At 40.2% G+C, this 20,296-nt stretch overlaps 1 protein-coding gene across 3 annotated transcripts in view; it reads left to right on the top strand.

The window, feature by feature from the left end:
- Positions 1 to 20,296, top strand: part of GSAP (gamma-secretase activating protein) — a 48,729-nt gene that overhangs the window by 22,719 nt on the left and 5,714 nt on the right. For all 3 annotated transcript variants that reach the window (XM_050906767.1, XM_050906757.1, XM_050906747.1), the window contains 14 exons: positions 907 to 984; positions 1,458 to 1,550; positions 2,830 to 3,047; positions 3,355 to 3,424; positions 4,122 to 4,204; positions 4,870 to 4,923; positions 8,708 to 8,833; positions 9,252 to 9,307; positions 9,718 to 9,749; positions 11,417 to 11,478; positions 13,059 to 13,154; positions 17,744 to 17,814; positions 18,391 to 18,485; positions 19,601 to 19,720. In XM_050906767.1, coding sequence (XP_050762724.1) covers positions 907 to 984; positions 1,458 to 1,550; positions 2,830 to 3,047; positions 3,355 to 3,424; positions 4,122 to 4,204; positions 4,870 to 4,923; positions 8,708 to 8,833; positions 9,252 to 9,307; positions 9,718 to 9,749; positions 11,417 to 11,478; positions 13,059 to 13,154; positions 17,744 to 17,814; positions 18,391 to 18,485; positions 19,601 to 19,720 — 1,254 coding nt within the window. The remainder of the gene's footprint in view (positions 1 to 906; positions 985 to 1,457; positions 1,551 to 2,829; positions 3,048 to 3,354; positions 3,425 to 4,121; positions 4,205 to 4,869; positions 4,924 to 8,707; positions 8,834 to 9,251; positions 9,308 to 9,717; positions 9,750 to 11,416; positions 11,479 to 13,058; positions 13,155 to 17,743; positions 17,815 to 18,390; positions 18,486 to 19,600; positions 19,721 to 20,296) is intronic.

Raw genomic sequence — 20,296 nt, 5'->3', positions numbered from 1 at the left:
GAAAAACTATTTGTTTTAGATACCCCTTCATCTGTAGTGTTGCTGTTGGTCTTGGAGGTCTCATTTTTCTTTTTTTGCAGCATAGATAAAGCATATCTCTCTGCTAGGGTCAGGAAACAAAGTCCTGGATGAGTAGCTGAAGCATGGCTCATGATCTACTTTTTTTCCTTGGTGATCCTGTAAACTGTGGATCTATCGTTTTATCTTGAATTTTCATGCAGTATTAAGTAGCATCCTGATCATGACACCATTCAGCCTTTAGGATATTGCAGCATGGACATTTGGAGGCCAGTCATTGTCTCCTTAGTTATTTTAATCTTCAGCTTGTCTCAGAGATTGAGGAAGTTTGAGGGCTCTACGTCATTCTTACTGGATGCCAGAAGAAGTATGGTGCAGGTCTAGAATAAAATAACAGCTGTGCTGATGCAAAGCCCATGCAAACACAGCAGGTCTGAAATTAGCCTATGTTTAAACAGAGCTGAACTAAATTACAGTAATAGGGCATGCAAACTGGAAACTCTTTAAAGCAGTTGAAAGATCGCCAAATGTGAAGCACAGCTACATAAAGGATTTGTGTTTGGGTCTTTTTTTGGAGGGAGGTGTTTTTGCACAAGCTTGCTCTGGGATGGAATGCTTCTTTAAACATGAACATAGGCTGTGCAGTGCATGGCCAGTTTCCGCATACTAAAGAACTGCATTGTGTGGGTGTAGGTCTACTAAGTATGCAGCAACTCTGTTTAGGATGAAGTAAATCTGTCTGTGCAGACAAGCCTGTAAAACAGTTTAAAATATCCCTGTTCAGGTGTATTGGCAGTGCTGAAGTTTCTAGCTATAAAGTCATACTTGGGTTGTAACAGATGGTGTTTATTGTTTGGGTTTTTTAAAAGTACTATTATTTTTCCTCAGGTTACAACAAAACTTTTACAGTTTCTCTAGAAAGAACAGAATCTCATCAATTGAAGGAAGTGGCTTTTATGAATCTTGGTAGGTTACTTGTGTTACTTCCCTGTGTGACTGCCATTCTGTGTCCCCATTAGGGAGACAAATGGCTAACCCTTCTCTAGAAGGAAAGGATTTTTTTTCTTGACTTTAAGTAGTTGTGTTATTTTGCTGCCTTTTTTTTTTTTGCTTAACTTTTATATTTGGCATTTGATACTGCAATACCTCGCTATTAGTAAGCAACTTCCTCTGAAATTGCCTCAGAATCTGCTCTGGAGATCAGCTGCTGAGTTCTTGAGTGTCTCAAGCCTCTTCAATCCTCCCCTGGAAATCCAAATGTATTGCTAGTGTTTCCTGCATTAATACAACAGCAGCTTTTAATTAACTCCTTTTATATTTCCTAGATATAATCAATTCCATCAGAGAGAAGTGGGCCAAGATGAGAATCATGTAAAGCAGCCTCCTAAAGCAAATAAGTGAACAAGTGCTAAATTGACCACTGTTATTTCTTTATGTAGACTATTATGTGGCTGCTTATTTGCCTGGCCAGTTCCTGCACCTCCTGAATATTCAGCATCCTGACCTGCTGTGCTATAGTTTATTTCTGACAGGTATAGTAAGATTGCTGCTTGAAGTAATTTTATTGTTGCAGTGGAAACTTGTTAAAATCTTTTTACGTGAAAGCTGTATTTCTCAACGTTTGCTTTATTGCACAGTGTTCTGAAGAAGGAGAAAGATTGAAAAAATAAGTATGGCATTTTTGCCACTTTCCGTTTTAAAAAGAGAATCTGAAGTGACATTTCATACTTCATCTATTACATACTTCTAGCTTGTTTTGAAATGGAAGAAGACCTTTCACTGAATTTGAAATTCTTTGCCTTAGTTTCATGGTTTCCCTTCCCCCATCTTTGCACATGCTTTTCGGTCCTCCACTGTTCTCAAATTTCACATGGAGATGTAAATTTGATTTTACATTTCCTTCCTCCAATTGAGTTGCTCTAAATGTGTGTGTTTGGAGGGTGTGGGGAGAGGAAATCTGTGTTTCCTTCACCTGATCAGGCTGATGCAATTTGATTTAGAGTCTCATCGGAGAGGCATGTTATTTCATTTCCAACAAACGTGTCTTTATGGGAAGAGGGTTATTTTTGGAAGTGGGGTGCCTTTGTTTGAAAACAGAAATCTGTTCTTCTCATTGGGTGAAGGCGAGGTAAGCAGTGGGAACTGGTGCAGGGGCAGCATCACAGGAAGCTAATACCTGTTGTATATACATAATGAAATACTATTCTGCTAGAAATGAGTGGAAAGCATCACTGTTGTATGGTGGGCCTGATTTCTCTGATGCAAAGGGTCTGGAATCCTACTGTATAGTACTGTGGTGGTAAACGTTAGTACTAGCATAAATAAAGTAGTTTTGATCTGATGCTTCAATCAGTAATCACAGAGCAGAACCTTCCTGTTCTGGGCATAGGGATTTATGGTAAGAGATCCACCAGTACAAGTTTGTATCATGATTCTGCATGTGAGCAGTTCTGAACTGTACCAATATGCTTAGGTGCTAATTCTAGTGTTGAATCGCTATTACTAGCCTTGTGCCCTTCTCTGTTCCATCGTATGTGCTCTGATTTGTCCTGTGACAGCATTGTCAGCCTCAAATCTGTACACCTTCTCTGCTTCAGCAGTAGGGAAGGAGAGAACTGAGTATGGACTGTGCTCCTCATTTACTTCCTTTACCCAGCCAGCACCATTCCTCCTCCCCTTCAGCATAATACCAGGGTGGCTAGTACAAGAGGCAGACTTACTGCTGGGGACCTGGGAGTCTTAAGAGAAATACTGGTAGCAGCCAAATTTTATGTACTTAGTCCTTTTTATTCTCAAACCGATGTTCTTCAGGTGAGGATGCAAGAATTGACGTGTTGCAAAACTGCTCCATCCGATCCCCACTTGTGTCAACAGTCTTGGATTGCCATGTAGGAAGTATGTATGCCGTTAGCATCAGCGACAGCGCCCTAGTACGGTTCCTACAGGACAGCAAACGAGACAGTGAGAGATTGGCAGCTCTACATTGTGCCCTGTTGTACTTCCGACACACAAAAGACTTGGAAATGCAGGTGAGAAAAGAACCTCCTCTAAGTTTTTTTTCAGTAACTGATGTCTTATACAAAGCAGGGTCAGGGCATGAATGATATCAGCCAAGGAAGAAAAGTCCTGATTCACACGTACCTTTCGGCAGTGCCAAGAGGCACATCAGCTGGGCTGCCCAGATGGCTTTGTTGGTCAAGGCTGTCCTGAAAACATTTATCTCTGTATCGCTACTTCATGCAAAGTGTTACTACCGAAAACAAAGTTTCTGTAGTGTCTTACAACACATGCTTAAACAGAGAGATGTGACAAACTCCCCTGTTCTCATTCTGACAGATTATTTGGTGGATTTCTGAGAACCTGTCAACATGTCATTCTTTTGACCCCATTCAAGAATTTATCATCGGTAGGTATTTGTTTTCCTGCATACTGAATTTTCCTGCGTACCCTAGTTGTGACTTAAGGAGAAGCCACAATGTCACAAACTGACTCTCTTCTTTCAAAACGTTTTGGTTATGATTTATGTTAACTGACCTGCATTTTGTGGTGTTAGAGACAATATCAGTAGTTTAGAAGATACATAGATCTCTCAAAATCAGATTGGCAGTAAAACTTTTCAAATGCATTCTTCTGTCTAGTGGGACAAATAGATTTGTCATTATTTTAGGTCACTGGAGAGCAAATTCTCCATCTGGCTCCTGTCTCGGATATCTGGGATGTAAATAATTGAGATTGGAGCGGAGGAACAAATCTCCTCTAGCCTAGCCCAAACCATTTTTTCATAAGGATTTGGCATATCATGATACTCTCTTCTAATAGCTGATTCCTCAGCCTAGCCAGTGCATGTCCTGTGCCCTGAGCCTTTGTACAAAGGACCCCTGGAGCGCTGAGCTGTAGCCAAGCAGCTGACCCAGCCCTGCAGCCATCTGGACTTCTCTTCCTTCTTTTGTGCACAGAATGGGACCGGAGGAAGCTGTTTCAGAGACAGCAGCAGGATTTGTCCCTCAAAAAGTGGTAGATAAGGAACTAACTGTGAAGCCTACTCTTGTTAACTAATAGTTTATACAATCTTGCCCTTATAAGTCTTTTTACATTGCATTCAGCCTCCCTGTACTGCAGAATGTGTCCAGAAACTCACAACCTGAATAAACTTTTGCCCTACACATCACTGCTTGACTGGATTGGGGTAAGATAACAGCTGGTACTTCAATAGCTAGAGGGAGTCTGTTTTTTCTCCCTTAATACAGCCTTTAACTTGTATGCCTTACCTTTTCATAGACGTGCTCTAAATCCATATCTGTGCTTTATGCTCATTTCATTTTGTCAAGTCTTAACCTTAGTGGTGTTTTCCATGAGTCCTATTTTTTGTCAACAAATAAAAGCATTTATAAAACAAGAACAGCTACTGTAATGGAATGGATGATTAAATCTGTCAGTTTTCATAATGAGGTATTAATTTATTGCTTATCATATGAGGTTTATAATGAATACAGAATATATTTAACCAGCAAAATCATGCAGTTATTTCCAAGACAAACAGTATCAGTAGAGTTAAGATTTATGAGTAAGTTTGCAGAAGTAAAATAACTTTAGGCAAGACGCTACAGTTAGAGCAAATAGCTTATTTTAGTTTCTCTGGTCTGACTCTGTTCTAGTATGTTGTCTTTTTTTAAATGAGAGGTATGAGAGAAACATCTTCCGTATTTCTCTTTGGCAAAACTGAATGTACAGTTCTGGCTAGCTAGCTAGTTTCACAAAGGAAACAGGTAATGGAGATTCACTTAGATATCCAAACAGGCCCATGGTTTATGCTAAATGATTTATATTCCTATAATTTGTCTGTATTTATAGATTATCACTGGAGTAACATGTGCAACGGACATTATTTCTCTACCTGTGTTAGAGGTAAGTTCCAGTGTAAAACCATACTTGTATTTGCAGATTAGGAACTTTTTTTTGAGGGGTGGCGGTGTGCTAAATACTAATGAAGCAGTGTCCCCACAGCCCTATCCAAAAATAGGGGTAAACAGAAAATTGCCCTGTTTGAAATGGCTTATGCATTTACTAAAATATCAGTTATTCAGGCTGATGTTTGCTAACTCAAAGGTGTATTTTCTTTCCCTTTCTGAAGAGACTTCTTCCATTCAACAGGGAAGATCCTCCAAGAATTAATTCTTGTTAGATTTGATTGATACCTCTTCATTTTGTGACTTTGTTAGCTCTTAACTTGGCACAACAGATGTGTTAGCATTTCTACATATCTCTATGTAACCCCACTTTTAGAGATATTTCATTGTGCTGCCATTGGTACCAATGGTTCATGACCCTCTCACTTTGTTTTGTCCAGAGCATCCTGTGATTGCACTGATGTCAGGGCTTTGGCTAGCTAAATCTAGACAAATTCCTGCACAGCCTGGAAAAGGTAGTGAGCTGGATGGGGAGAGCACATGCTGTTTGGGTAGGAAATTGTACTTTCCGTTGAAAACATGAATGATTCTTCCCGTCTTCCATTCCACTCCCTCAGCTCCAGTTTAGAGAAATACTTGAAACTTCCCTAAGTTTTTCCCTACAAAATCTGAAAGAGGCTTTTAATAAGCAGCTTGTTGTGGAGGGCTAATGGGAAGAGTCAGAGCTTGAACACAACGCTACCAGCAACAGCTCGCTCACTCCGCAACAGTGCATCACAGCTGTGCTGCTACAGATTCACGTGACTGCTGTCAGGGAATCGGGCTTCGCATGCTTTCCTTGGGAAGGCTGCCCTGAGAGTTGGGACACCTGGGAAAATCAGATCTTGAGAAAATTTGTTGCTAGATAATTCCTGTAATTCACTGAGGTCAAAGTTAGGAGGCGTTTAATTTGTCTGAGATTGAACCTCAAGCCCCTGGGGGCACATGCCTTTAGCAGCTATACTTCCTGATTGTGGAACTCATTTCCTATTTCTGTCTGAAACCTAAACAGATTGAAAAGGTCAGAGTTGAACTAAAGACAAATATTTCCTGCTACTTTTGACTGCAAATTGCTCTGACTCTTGAGTGAGGACAAGGATGATAATACACAGGGTAAGGTTTAGTGCTTTGGCTGCTTTGTACCACTCCAGTGACACAAACCCGCCATGGATTGAGTTCAAGTGGTCAGTTGTTGGTATTTCAGTTGGTGTATGTTGTTGGCATCACAAGTCAGACCCTGCTGACAAATCTAGTCCTACAAGTAGTATTTCTTTTGCAAAGATTTTTATGGCATTTCACAGAAACAGTGGTGAATTGTTGCTTTGAGAATCTTTTTGGAGTTCTCAAGCCCATGAATTGTTGGGAGCCTTTGGGAGGGCTATGTGCATATTCACAAAAAATTTTGTGCTATTTGGCTAACAGGTGTATTTTTATCACTAAATTCCTGTTCAGCAAGAGATATTGAGAGAGTCTGTGAGAAAGAAGGAACAGTCAGTCCAATTGTCAAAAAGCTTTGCATAAGGATTGCAATTAATAAGTCTGATTTTTCCTTTTAAACACAGAAACCAAACTTGAAGGGGTGCAAACAGGCTTAATCAGAAGGGGAGAAGGAAGGGTCAGGAGGAAGAAGGGAAGAAAATAGGAGGAGGTCCAGGAGAAGAGTGAAAACCTGTAGTGCAAGCAGTTGTCAGAGAGATCAGCACAGGAAAAGGCAGCCTCTCCCTCATGCTGTGCTGAGCCACTAGGGTGAAGAGCGATGTTTTAAGGAGTAGCTGCCTGTGCAGCTACGTAGTTAGTTACACGGGTCTCTGAATACTTTCACTGCTGGGGAGATACAGCTTTACAGTTCCCCCAGAGAGGACACGTGCCTCTTAAAGGTCATTGTCACCCTGCATCCTTTCAGAGGGGTATAGCAGAGAGCTCTCTTTGTCTTCAGTTAAAAAACCCCTACTTATGAAAGGCGTCATGGGAGCTTTTCATGGATTGCAACCTGGTAAGGCCTTGCTTTGATGCCTAGTAATACAGTGTGTTTTAGGTGTTCGTGCTCAGGTATTAATTCCCGACTCTCTAGAAATGTCTGCAAAATAAGCACCACCTAAGATGAAAAAGCCTTCTCTTTCTAGTCCTTGCCCTGGTGATCCTCAAGAAATAACAGATTTAATTAAAATAATCCTTTATTTAAAACTTTTGACTTTTTAATGAGATCTAATACAGTGCAGGTTTTTAGTGGTGTCTGCTTTTAATTCTGAAGTCTACCACTTCCTGTTACAGATTTAATATATGAAAGAAACTTGCTGTCTTGCTTCCCCCCTGCCACACATCAAACAAAATCCAGTGTGGCCTGAATGCAATTTTGCAGTGGTGGTGCTGTCGCAGTTGCATAAATTGGTCACTAGATGATACCCTTACGCTATATTCTTGGTATTGCTCTGATTTCATATTGGTAACATTTAGGCAACCAACTGCAGTAGTAGGTTGTTAGTTAGCTCCAGCAGGGTGAACATATGGTGCCATATGCGCTCCTAGTTTCCAGCTGCTAAATATAACTAACACAAATCAAAAACAAGATTTATTTTTCTCTGCTGCAGCTACAACAATAAAGTGACAATCAGCACTGGCAGCAAGAGGGAAGTGGCTGACAGGATTGAGTCTCTGCAATTTATTTTCCTTGGCAAATTGTAGTTTATAGTAGGAAGTGGTTTTAAAGGCTTCTGAGGTTTTCTTCTAAAGTTAATGTCATTGTAGAAAAGTAGGGGAGAGAGAACAAAATCCAACATGTTAATGCAAGATGGAGGAATATTGTGAACTTAAACTTCTCTTCCTTCAAATGTCACTACTGTAGTGTCTGTATTGGGAGATAAACATATATAAAGAGGGGCAAGAACAGCTAGTACCGTCTCTGGATTTTTAAAACTGCCAAAAAGAATTGCCTTAATCTCATCTCTTCCTCAGCAATGATCGCATCACTCCCCCTTTATAAACAGCGGCTTCAAATCTTTATACCCACTCCAAGAACTAGCTCAGGAAACCAGTGTGTGTTTGTTTGGTTTTTTTTTTTTTCCTCCTGTCTGTTCACAGCTGAGTTTAAATTAATTTCAGCATTAGAGTCAAAGGCTTTAGAATTGCTATGCAAATGTTTGGATTTTGTTTCTTTTCTGGAATGAGGCACTGTTACTTGAGGTTGGCAAATGGATGTTTGCAATGTAAGTATTAGTGCAGCTTGAAAATAGTGGCAGCCTGCAGCTGCCGGGGTCATGGTGGTGTTCCTCTATTTGGAACTACTAGAAACCCGGAATGGGATTTATTTGACCAAATGTAAACATTTACATCTAAGTCAGTTGCCTAAGGCTCCTTTGACAGTCAGCGGAAGTCTAGACAATATGGCCAGTGTAGTCTGTGGTGCAGTTCTTCCCATCCCATCCCAAACATGTGAAATAGGTCAGATAAATTATGACCTAAAGTACTCATTTCTTCCCACTGACTTAAAAGGATCCTAAGGTGGCAAAGTATCTGCATTACAGGCACCAAATTCTGACCTCAGGTTTAAGTGCTACCCCTGCCGTCAAATCAAGGAAATAAAAGTACTGGGAAAAAATAGTGTAACTGCTTTTGTTTAACTTTTTTCACTTAGATTGTTATGAAGTTACATTAATCACAGTTCTTTCCAATCACTTAATAGGAGGGTGATTAGGTATTTCTTTGAGTGCAGCCTGTATTCATGCTTTCCCTGCAATACTTTGCAGTTCCAAAACTCCAAAGGCTTCTGGGAGAAACTAAACTCAAACTTGGAGAGTGTGAAGTATGCAGAGCCACACTTGCGTTACCACAATAATGTGCTCAGGAGGGAATGGCATAACCTTTCGGAAGAGGTAAATATGCATGCATTGAAACAGTCTTCAGAGCTGCCTCTGAAGTGTATGTTTTAAAGCCAAACATGGAAGAATTGGCTTTTTTTATTTTGAGGATAAAGAAATGGGAATCTGATTACGAGAAGTGCAAAGACTTGCATTTTACTTATAAGATGATTGCCTGTAAGTCTTACTCTGTTAAAATAATGTGAGAAACTAAACAAAAGCAGAGCTTGCATGTACCTGTATTGTCATGTAGGTTAGATGTGTGTGAGTGCCTATGAGCATGGGTAGTTTGAAGGTGGGTTGAAGCCCCACTGTGCCTTATTTCCATTCAAAGGGAAAACCAGCTTCATTTCTCATCTGCGTTTTATCAGGGAGTATTTTAATTGGCCTTCTACTTTGTTCATTTGGGGATTTTTGTTTGTTTACAAACCAGAAAGAGGAGAGAAGAACCACAGCGTATTTGAGGAATATTTTTGAAAATGCCAAAAAGTAGGTACTGTTTTCTATTACATTTACCCTTTCTTATTTTGTCGAAGTATCTACGTGCTGTTTAAATAGTTGATTAGGTGTCTGATTAGATATCTTACTTTAAAGAAGATTATCTAGCTGAAAATCAGTTATTGGAATCCTTGTAATCACTACAGCATGATCTGAAATATCCAGGCCTCTAGAGCTAGGGAATTTATAGTAGATGTGAAGAGTTATTCTTATGCAACCTAGACAGATAGAATTTTTTTAATGCTATTTAATATCTTTACTAAATGTAGTCACATGTACAGTTCTTGGATTTCTTTAGCTGTCTTTGAAAGATAAAAGGGTCTCTTCAGCTTTTTAATGTCCTTATGAAATCCTTGAGAGTAATGCATATGAAACAAGCTGATTTTTGTTTCAAACCCCAGGGTGCTTTCTCATCTGGACACTTGGGACTCTGGTAAGTAAAACTGGTCTTGATGTAGGCCTTAGCTGTAAGGTTTATTAGAATATTTCCATCTAGCTGTTGTTGGCTAAAAATAAATTGCAGTGTATTTTCAGCACTGAAGAGTTTGAAGCATTAAGGTGAGTGGTTATTAAATTAGAGGAAGATTTTCTCTCTCATAGTAGTGGTAGGATCATATACTGACTTGAAAATAAAGTTCCTACTTCATATTGGATCTAACAACATAAGCAGTAAACCTTTGTCTGCCTAAGGATTTCTTCTTCAGGATTTTTCTCCTGGAGTAGAGTATCAATGATGCCATATTACTGTTGAGTCTTGTCCACTTATAGCTGCCTTTGCAACTCTGGAACTTGTGTACAGTAGGAGATTATGGCTGGTGAAAAATCATGGTGTAGAGAAAGCAGACATAATGAATTTCCCTAGGCCAGGAACACTTGAGATTTTGTGATGCTCAGTTCCTCTGTCACAAATAAGTAAAACTGAATTTAGTACTAAATTATGTTCCTGCTGTTCACACATCAGTGCCTTCTGTGTGCCCTGCCGCTGTATGCTCTGAAATGATGCTAATCTAAGTGCTCCTCACTCCTTTTATTACAAAGAATTTTCAGTGCGTTCATTTCCAGCCCCTGACACCAGTCACCTGCACCACTGCTGGTTATTGCTACGGGCTCTGACTTTGAGGGACCTTGTATCAACTTTGCGAGCCTCAGGTTCATGTTTTCCAAAGGTGCTTATTGATAAATAAGTCAGATGTTTAACTGTTACTAGAGAATTTCTAGATAGCTGCCAGCCGGTAACAAGCATCAATGTAGTGTATGTTCCCTGTAGATTTTTCTTCGAGTCCTTTAAAATCAAGCAACACAGGTCTTTGTGCTGCTAAGTGGTGGAGTAAACATATTTCAAGGTGAGCAAAGATGGCTGGAAAGAACTTTGTAAAAATTCAGCACTTGGGTCTGTAAAATGTTGACTTGGTTTTAGGCTACATGATGAAATGGGAAATTGTTTTTCTTCCCTTGCTGTTAGTAGACAGGAAGCATTGATTAGGAAATACAGGGTATTAAATCTCAGTAGATACTATAGCCTCCTTCCATTTAGTTACAAAAGTTGCATTCTTTTACATAGCGGTCTGCAAATCTGAATAACAGAAGCAGCCAGACCATGGTAGAGAACCAGGAAAGTGGGAGGTGATTCTGTGGAGTATTTACTTTCTGTCTAGCCATTTCCTTGGAAAACCTGTGTAGCTGTTTTAGCTTGTTTGTTTGTAAAATGACAAGATCTAAATAGCATATGCGTTTGCACTGGTGTTACCAGAAGGTTCTCCATGCCTCTTTGCTCTACTGAATCACCACACTGTGATAACTCTTACTTAAATATCAAAGAAGAGAGTAATGCAAATGAAGTGTAAAGTGGTGTGACAGGCTTGTGTTCCTCTATGTTAAGCACTTGAGGGAGAAGATGCCAGATACAGGGTTATTTTCCATTCCTCAGTTCTCACTTATGCAGTCCTTGATTCTTCACCATCTTAGTTCTGTGGGTGAGTAGATCAAACCACAACTTCTGTTTGTTTGTGTATGTTTCTAAGTACTTTTGAAGATGGTTGAAGTCTCCTGGTGTTTCTGTAGCGTCATGTCCTTGAATGATTCTTGCTCTGTTTATTTCAGAGGAAAAGCTAGTACCTCTCTTTCAAGAGGAAGATTATCAGCAGCAATTACTGATGGGACTGGTACGTGCTTTTGTCACAGTGTGCACTAGAGGACGCACAGCCTCAACAAATGTAAAGAGTAAGCTTATAAGTTCCAGTGCTGAGTGGAAGCTCACTCAGAGTAGCTATGGGACAAACATGGTATTTCCTAAGTTTGAGTTCATAGTCATGATGTCATTATATGATATCATCTTAACAGGTCATGATATCATAAGGCATAGGGGAGAAACAGCAATGGGAAGTTGATTTGTCAAAATGCTTTTTCCCGATACAACTTTTCTTTGCCTAGAAACTTATTCCTTCCTCCTGGAGTTCATCTTAATCTGTCAGTTATTTTTGGACTACTTTACATCCTTAAAACATGTATAAGTGAATTCCCGACCCACTGCTTTCCTCAGAGAAGATCACAGATCTTGCTCCTCAATTTAACACCTTTTTTACTGTCTCCTTGTCCTTCTACCTCACTTCTGGTACTGCTGTGACTATTCTGAGGTCCCTTCCTCTTTTGCACTATTTTCACTGATGATCTCCTTAAAGGATCTACCATCCTTATGCTTCTGGGTAATAAATCCTATCTGAAATCCCTACCTGTCCTCCCTCTGTCTAAATACACATCTTTGCTTATCTCTTGTTCTCTTACTATTAAAACCAAATAAAACTCTTCAGCATGCACTGGAAGGTCTCAGCACTGCAGCTGTGAAGAGCATATCAACACTGTCCTGTCTGTCCAAAGCTAAGACAAATTTTCATTCTTTGCAGTCTTGTCCCCTTGTTTCCAAGTTCTGCCTCTCATTCTCTGAAGCATCGCTACATTCCTTCCCTGCAGTTTATTCAGACAGATCCAAAAAACAGGTCACTGCTGTCCTTTGTCTATGCTTTCCTAATACCTATATTGCTGTCCTGACACATTGAGATTAATCTACTTGTAAACTCCTTGAGATAGAGTTTTACTCTGAGCTTTGAAACAAATAACGCTTCATAGTAATTCTCAGCAGAGAACCAGCATGGACTTGAGTTGCAATCCGAAGCTACACGAGGTCAGAGAATATTTCAGAAAGGAGAGGATAGGGAGTGGCATGGACTGTATGATAACAAACACCTGATTTTAAAGACTTTACAATTAATGTTTAACCTGAAGTTGCCATTAATCACTCAGGTTCTCAGGTTCTTGGCTACTACCACAAACTGTACTTGTGCTAGTTTTCTCTGCCGTAAAATCCCTCAGTTTTATTTGTATGTAACAAATACTTATATTCTCAGGATTCAGTGTTCATATTAAAATCCTTCTTTCATGCTGTTCACTTGGCTTGACCCAGAGAGATGTAACAACTGTAAGCTTTTTCTCTTGAATGTCATTGAAAGTTCAAGTTAGCACTCATTTTGCTGAATTTGCACCAAGTAACCATTTTGAATACTCACATCTGCTGTTGAATTTGGCAAGATTGTATGGTAGCTGGGGATCTCACTCTGAACTGGAGTTTTGTAACAGGGAAACGTTTTATTGTGCTAATGCCTATTGATCAGGCCCTGCACCTGCTGGAGCTTTTGCATCTTTTTGAAGATGCCCAAGGACACTGAATTGTTGGCTTTTTTTTTCCTAGATGGTTGCTCAGCTAAAGGATCACCTCATGAGACATCTACAGTATGTAGGAAAAAAGAAGATTGACCAAATAGTTTTGGATTACGTTGCAAACCTGGTTAGTTTGATTTCATAGTCACTATTGTGAGCAAGTGTGTATTTGTTGGAGGGTAGGGTCTTGGGTATGTACTGTGTGTATATAGCATATATTTGGTGGGAGGAGATTGTTTTTGAGATGTTAAACCGTATTTTGTTGCTTAATATTGTATATATTGATAAAGGAAACAATAATACTTAAATAATATAAAAAGAGTTGTATTGGTCACTCAGAAGAAACAGTTCCCTTTACAGCTTGTAGAAATATGGTCTACTCCCAGAAATGAAAATGTGAACTCGTCCTGAAAATTGAAAGAATGGTCTTTAGATCCATTTTGTTTCCTGTAGAATACATTGCTGCATGTCTTGAATAATGAAAGTGCCATCAGGGGAAATACAAATTAAGAAAAAAAGATTTCACTCCAATATGACATGACAGTAAATCATCACTACTCCTACATACTGACTTCGATGGGCTTTTTGTGAGTGTAACAGGAGAGAGAGTTTTGCCTAAAGAAATCCACGTAAACTACAGTGAGAACTTGCTTTACAAATTCTTATTTTTCTGCCTTTCATCCTCTTAAGAGAAACTTTAAAAAAAAAATAAGCTGTATAAACTGTGACTGTGCATAGAAATTATTGTACCTGGTTTTGTCTGTCTGAACATCAAGTCCTTTAAGTGCAGAATGCAGAGTCCACAAAAGCTCACATGGCAACTAGTAAATAATGTTCTTTGTCTTTGTGCTAGCCCTGCCACACCGTTCAGTAGAAAGTCCCCACAGTGCTGTTTTCTAGGGATGGAAATCCCAGAAAACTTTCTTGAGGCTACTGGAGCCTGCATCTTTTCGGAAGTCCTGTGCAAATTGGTTGTGCTGTCAACATTACAATGTTCTCTGAACCGCTGCAGCTTCCACTGAGGTTACTGACTTTTCTATTCAGGCCTCGCTCTATAGCAAGACAAGTTGTTTCCCTGGTAATCGGCAGTCTGTTTTCTGTATCTTTTTCGGAAAGAAAGAAAAACCTAGTGGCTGATTAAAATAGCAGTAGTACAGCATGAACCAAAGCTTCATACCTGAAAACAGTGCTGGAAAAAAGCACAAGTGGAATGTTTATTTTCCTTTCATTTGTTTTCCAGTTGTCATTTGTTCATTCTTAATATAAACTAAGATAAAAAATATGAAAACACCTAGGCAGCCTTGATCTGCAAGACTAAATTGTTGTAGACGAAATCTTCCAGGCAAAACAAATCTCAGCCCTCCCCATCAGCAAACTCTCAAGATTAATTTTTTTTTTTGAAATGACACTAAAAGTAAGAATTCTCTCAACTCAATTTACAGACTTCTCATTCTTAGAAAAGCTACTATAAACAAAGATAATATAGCTCTAAAAATTGCTTCTGCCCTCTGGCTGGCGCATCTTAGGTGCTGTTTATAAATCTTCAGAAATTATTTCATTGTTAGGCTTGGGTTTCCCCTCATCCTAATCAGAAACTCTTACATCTTAAACCTTTCTATATCTTAAATGTTTGGAAGTTCTTCAGGGGAACGAATTGTTTTGATTCTTGCTACAGAAAACTGTTGGATCAGCAGCGTGTAGCTGAGCTACTGAAACTAATGAAACAGGAAGAGACTTGAAATTATTTGCTTGTCTGTTTGCTTTCATAAAATATTTTATTACATTCAGGAGCAAAGGAGTGGCTGAGAATAGGGCTCAGTGGTTTGTAGCCACTGTATAAATGAATTGCAGCTGAAGTTGAAGTAGCCAAGACATGGGAGCACTGACAGTTTCTCATAAAACAACAGACTAGTGGCTGGTTGCTGTCAGAGAACTGTGTGTATTTGTATACAGAGAAGTAACGTGGGGAAGTGTGAATGAAATGCCTCAAACAAGGGAATTCCCTTGTTTGCCAAGGAGGTCTGCAGAGCCTGAGTATGCCTGGTTACCAGTCCACATGCCACCTAGCCTGCAGTAGTTGTTTGTATGTCCATATTCTCTCTCTCCCCTGCAATCACTCCGTATCTGTTTCTCTCACTCTTTTCATTTCAGTGGGGCAGGAAAGGGGAGAAATAACTTACAGAAGCAGCATGACATTTGCTGCCCTGACAGCAAGCGGAAGGGGAGGCAGAGTGAACAGAGAGCCTGTGGCACAGGAAAGAGGCAGACCCGAATAAACTGTTGAAATTTCTCTGAAAGTCGCTGCAGTGGCTGCATGTTTTTCGCTGATGTCTGTGGCTAGCTATCATCTAATGTGGTCTTAACCGCAGAGGAATAGAAGACAGACGCCATTTGGATTTGAGTTTCCTCAGAAGGAGGACGACTGCCTTGTATCCTCTGCGCAGGAGGGGATCTGGAAGACAGCAAGACCTTGTCTCACTCCCTTTTCTCCTTTGCTCCTGATTCTTTTCTTTGGCTGCTTCCATGTCTTTCCTGTAGAAACAGCCGCAGGAGCTGAGCACTTGTGGTTCCAAATTACTTTAGTGGAACTTCAGTCTACTCAGCACCGTTGCCTGGAAATGTAGATGTTTCAAGACAGCAAGGTGCTTTGCAAATGTCAGCCTAGGCCCTACTACATGCACTGTCTCGCTATTGATCATGTGTTCTCTCATTAGTTTAGAGCACGCCAAGGGAAATCGCTTCTGATACTTGCCCAGAAAAACTTCATATTGTACGTCATTGTTACTAAATGAAAAATGGCTTTGCCATGAAGGTATGGGTTTAGCTCTTAACTTGGCTCCCCCAGAGACCCATTGCTAGCCTTTGAAAGGAAGCTGCCTGTACTCCCTCTGTAAAACAGATAACGTTTCCTTTCTCTCATGCATGTTATCCTGTGTGTTATATACTGAAAAAAGTTTGAGACATGGCTTCTCTTTCTGTATGTATTTTCTACGATGTCCGTTGTAGATGGTAGATGCTGATCTCCAAAGGGAGTAGTGCTGTTGGTGAGGGTGTCATGTCACAAGCATGCATGTATTTAAGATTTAAGTATGTTGTGATAGCTAGGTTGACTATGACTTAAGTTGCTATCTTTCTATACGCTGCGAAAGCCGTACAGTTTGTTGTATTGTTAAGCAAAGAATATTGATTCTGGATTATCATACCCGTGAAAACCATTTTTTTTGCACAAATAGTAAGAGGTGATTTTGGAGTTTGTAAGAACCTTCCCTTCATCTCAACACTCATCTTCAGATCCAGCTGTAGCTCCTGATGCAGAGGCCTTAGCTGCACCCTGTGTGCTGGCCAGAGATGAAAGTCATTCCGGCAGCAGATGCGGTTCTTGTGACCCTTCTCTGAAAACTGGAAATCACTCATTTCCTGGAAGACAAGTGGAGAAAACTTGCCATACTCGAGAGAGATTAAACTGGAGCTTTCCACTGCATCCAGAAAGTATGAAGATGGAAAGTATTAGGTGGTTATTCTGTGCCAGGTATCTGTGCAAGGCTGGATGGAGTGGTGGAGGGAAAAGGTGCTACTTTGTAGAGCTTTCTGGCCAAGATACAGAGGAGAGCACTCAGGAGCATTACTGAAGACCAATATTCCTGTTCTGGCCTTTGCATATGAACCTCTCCTGTGTGTCCTGTTTCTGTCTTGCTCAGAGCCTGTGACAAGTTAGAGGTTGGAGAGGGCAGAGCCTATGAGCAGAAAAGAGAGTAGGGAAAAAGGATTCCTGGATTCTGGCCATCTTGGAGGGAAAAGGGTTTGTAACTTCTTGTGACACCTCTCTGCAAAACAGGGGTCAGACTTGCTTCCTGAGAGTTTCCTGGGATTGATTGATTAGTGCACTTTGAGACCCAGAGATAAAAGGCATAGAGGAAGTGTCTCAGTTCTGTTACTGAGATATGGAAGTGGTTACATGTGACAGCCGTGAGGGGCCAGCTAGAGGAAGTTATTTCAACTCTCTCGTGCGTTGTTTCTCTTTCAGCTGCAGAAGCTTAGAAGGCCCAGAAGAGAACAGGGCTTGTGGCTTTTGTGTGCTGACGGTCTGTACTGGAGGTCAGCCTAGGAGCACCAAGAAGCAACAATGTAGTCCAGGGGATTATTGTACTTCACTACGGACAAAAAGGAAACTCAATAGAGGAGAAGAGGCATTTGCTTGTTTCATCTTTACTCCTTGCCAGAACTAGATTTGTGATTCCTCCTGCAGATTTTTTTCAGCAAACTGAGTATTCCGCTGTCTTCAGCAGCATCCAGTTTTGTCTGGCCCCTAGGGACCTTTCCTTGCCGAATGCTCAGCCACTTGGACGTGGAGTTTTTGCTTTCATGGCAAACAGATCTTTGAGAATTTGATGCAAGAGCATGAGATCAGTTGATCCCCAAGAAGCACAATGTGTTAAGATGCTGTATGTCTTACAAAATGCTTTGATGAGCTGGAAGCACTTGCTTTAAACTTCTGGAATAGAGCAATTCAGTTACAACTCAAATTTTAATCAATTTTACATTTTAAGCCCCTAGGAGAAAAAGATAAATACTGAAGTCTTAGTAGGAGTCTTATGATAAGTTTTTAGAGTCTTATGATAAGTTTTTAACGTAAACTGGTGTGTGAAATGAATGAAGGCCAAGCGCCTGCTGTACACAGGCTCCTAGAAACATTCAGTCTTTTCTTTTTTGTTTTAGCTGAATCTGGTACATCGAATAATGAAAGAAGTTTGGAGGAGATACCAGCTTCATTCCTGCATCTTCTGCTTGTGAGCAAGTAATTTGTTAAATTTTTCAGCCTGCCTTTTAAAATACGGGCATAATAATTTTGGTCTTCAACAGTACTACTGGCTTGAACAGTCAGTGCTTACTCTACTGTGAATGTCAATATGACTGTCATGTACTCTTTATAATGATCCTGCTGGCCCTCTCTAAGCCAACATGAATATTAATCATATAGGCAGTTTTGCGGCTGGAGTTCAAAGTTGCTGAGTTCACAGTGGTCTCAAGCTGGGTAGTGGGTGTTGAACACCTGTAAAAGCCAGGTCACTTATGCCAGCACTCAAAATACTTCACCTATTGCTGTTGATACCAGGTACTGCTGAGAGACTTGTAAATATGCAGTAGTGGAGGAAGGAGAAAGGGGACACCACAGACTTTGGATGTCAGCATTGATCAGCTAGTGCTGTTAGGTGACAAACACCTAAGTAAACAAGATAGCATGCCATGACAATTCACCCAAAATGCATGCATTTAGTGCACATGTAGTACAACAAATTGACCGTATCTCCAGGAGAGTGTGGGCATCTCAGGTTCCTAATATGTTGCTACTTTGTTAAATGCAGTGATGAGAGAGGAAGTGCAGGAGAGTTTGCGGTGTTCCACATCATGAGTCGGATTCTGGAAGCTGCAAATGGCATGTGCATGCCTTTACCTCCTGGTAAGTCCGATGTTTTGCTGTTTTAACCGTCAGTGAGGAGAGCAATGCTATGAATTCCTTCCAGAAGAGCACTAGTTGCAGCACATGTGTCAAGTTAGCTTTGGCAGTATTGAAATCTATTCAAGACAGTTACAGAGGGGAAGATCCTCCATAAACATGTGCAAGTAAAATGAAACAAAACTGAGTAGTTACTACAAATAGAGACAACAAATTAGAGGTTTAGTTCTCTATTTTCAGCTTCCAGTGAAATGCTTGGGCACAGTCTTAGCTCAGAATTAAGATTTAGACTTCTTTTTCTTAGACAACTGGACTTTAGCGTCATGGGCTACAAGGGAAAAATCCTATCCTGGAGAAAAAAAAAAAAGAGTGTTTTTTCTCATGCTGTTGCCCTGCTAATATTTTTCAGTTTTATCCTGAAAGGATTGCCTCCAGCCTTGATGGAGGAGCTGATCTTGATAGTAGACTGTCATTTCATAGAGCTTCTCATAATTGTTTATAGTCTTTCAAAGCATTTGCTTATTTTTGTTAGGGAAAGACTTCTTAACTACTTAATGCTTTCAGATTCTGTTTGAATCTTTCTAGTTTGTATTTCCTGATCTGTCTTCAATCTGTGAAACTGGTTTCGGTATGAGGTTGTCCCTCAAACTTACACTGTGTGGGCTCAAATGGTGTCACGTGATGACAAGACCATGTTAAGTGAGAAACTGAAGTCTTAACACTGTCTGTGGGAATGTGTGGGTGGCAGCCACATAATGAGGGTGGTGAGGCCTCAGTTTTTGATTGATTAATTAGGAGGAAAGAGGGAGATAAAAGACAAATTAATAGAACAATTCAGATCTAAGGCAACAGCTTGGAGATGTTTAATGACTGTATGACTATAATGACTGTTTTCACTCCCCTTGGCTTTCCTCTTTCTGACAGGATTGTACTTGAGAGGACTTAAAGGATGCCTAAATAAGACTTACATGACTTTTGATAAACTGATTTCCTTACTAACTAGAAACAGAAGTTAAGGAGAGTGTTGGCTTTAGCTAGAGTAATGCCAGTCTCTAATACTTGGAGGGAAAAAAAACCCCAACATTGTTGTACCAAACAAGTTTGTCTCTCTTTCATAGGTTTTCACACTCTGCACTTGGGGCTTGGTGTTCGATGTCTCCCTCTGCACACCCTGCTGCACTATATCGATACTGGGGTCTTGCATTTGACAGAAACATGTGTCAGGAAATTGCTGAAAGGTACAGTGAGTTTCGTGTGTTTCATTTGTTACCAGCCAGCTAATTGGGAGTGATGTCCTTTCAGCTGTTCAAACTCAGACACAGGATTTACTGCCCAGGAGACTCAGCTCTTCTCACAGAGTGTTATTTCGGTGAGGGCTGTAGCTGATGGTGTTGCCCAGCTGAAAGGAGAAAGCTAGGGCTCAAACTATATGATTGAGCCTTACTGTAGTAGACAAAGAAATACCTGTTTGGGGAGAATTTGAGCTTATAATTTTTCCCCTTGGGACTTCTTAGAAAAGTGAATACTAAAGCTCATCATAGAATTTGTTGGGGGATTTCTGTGATTATTTATGAAAATGCACACATATGAGTAAGGAAGTTAGTCTGCTATCTAGTGCTCAGCTTTTGCTTTGATTATGTTTGGAACAAGATAATCCTAGTGCTGGGATTAGCAAATGGCTAGAAGCTCTGTGGTAGGAAGTAATTCAAAATAAGCAGACAAAAGCCTACCTGACCCAGCATTGCAATATTTTTAGTAAATATTGAGCTTGTGGATGTCTTCTAAATATATCGTAATGCTAACTGAAAGCAGGA

The sequence above is a fragment of the Gymnogyps californianus genome, chromosome 1 (genome assembly GCF_018139145.2).
Source record: "Gymnogyps californianus isolate 813 chromosome 1, ASM1813914v2, whole genome shotgun sequence".
Lineage (NCBI taxonomy): Eukaryota > Metazoa > Chordata > Aves > Accipitriformes > Cathartidae > Gymnogyps > Gymnogyps californianus.
Note: the sequence above shows the minus strand (reverse complement) of the source record. Positions and strands in the feature narration are given on the sequence as shown.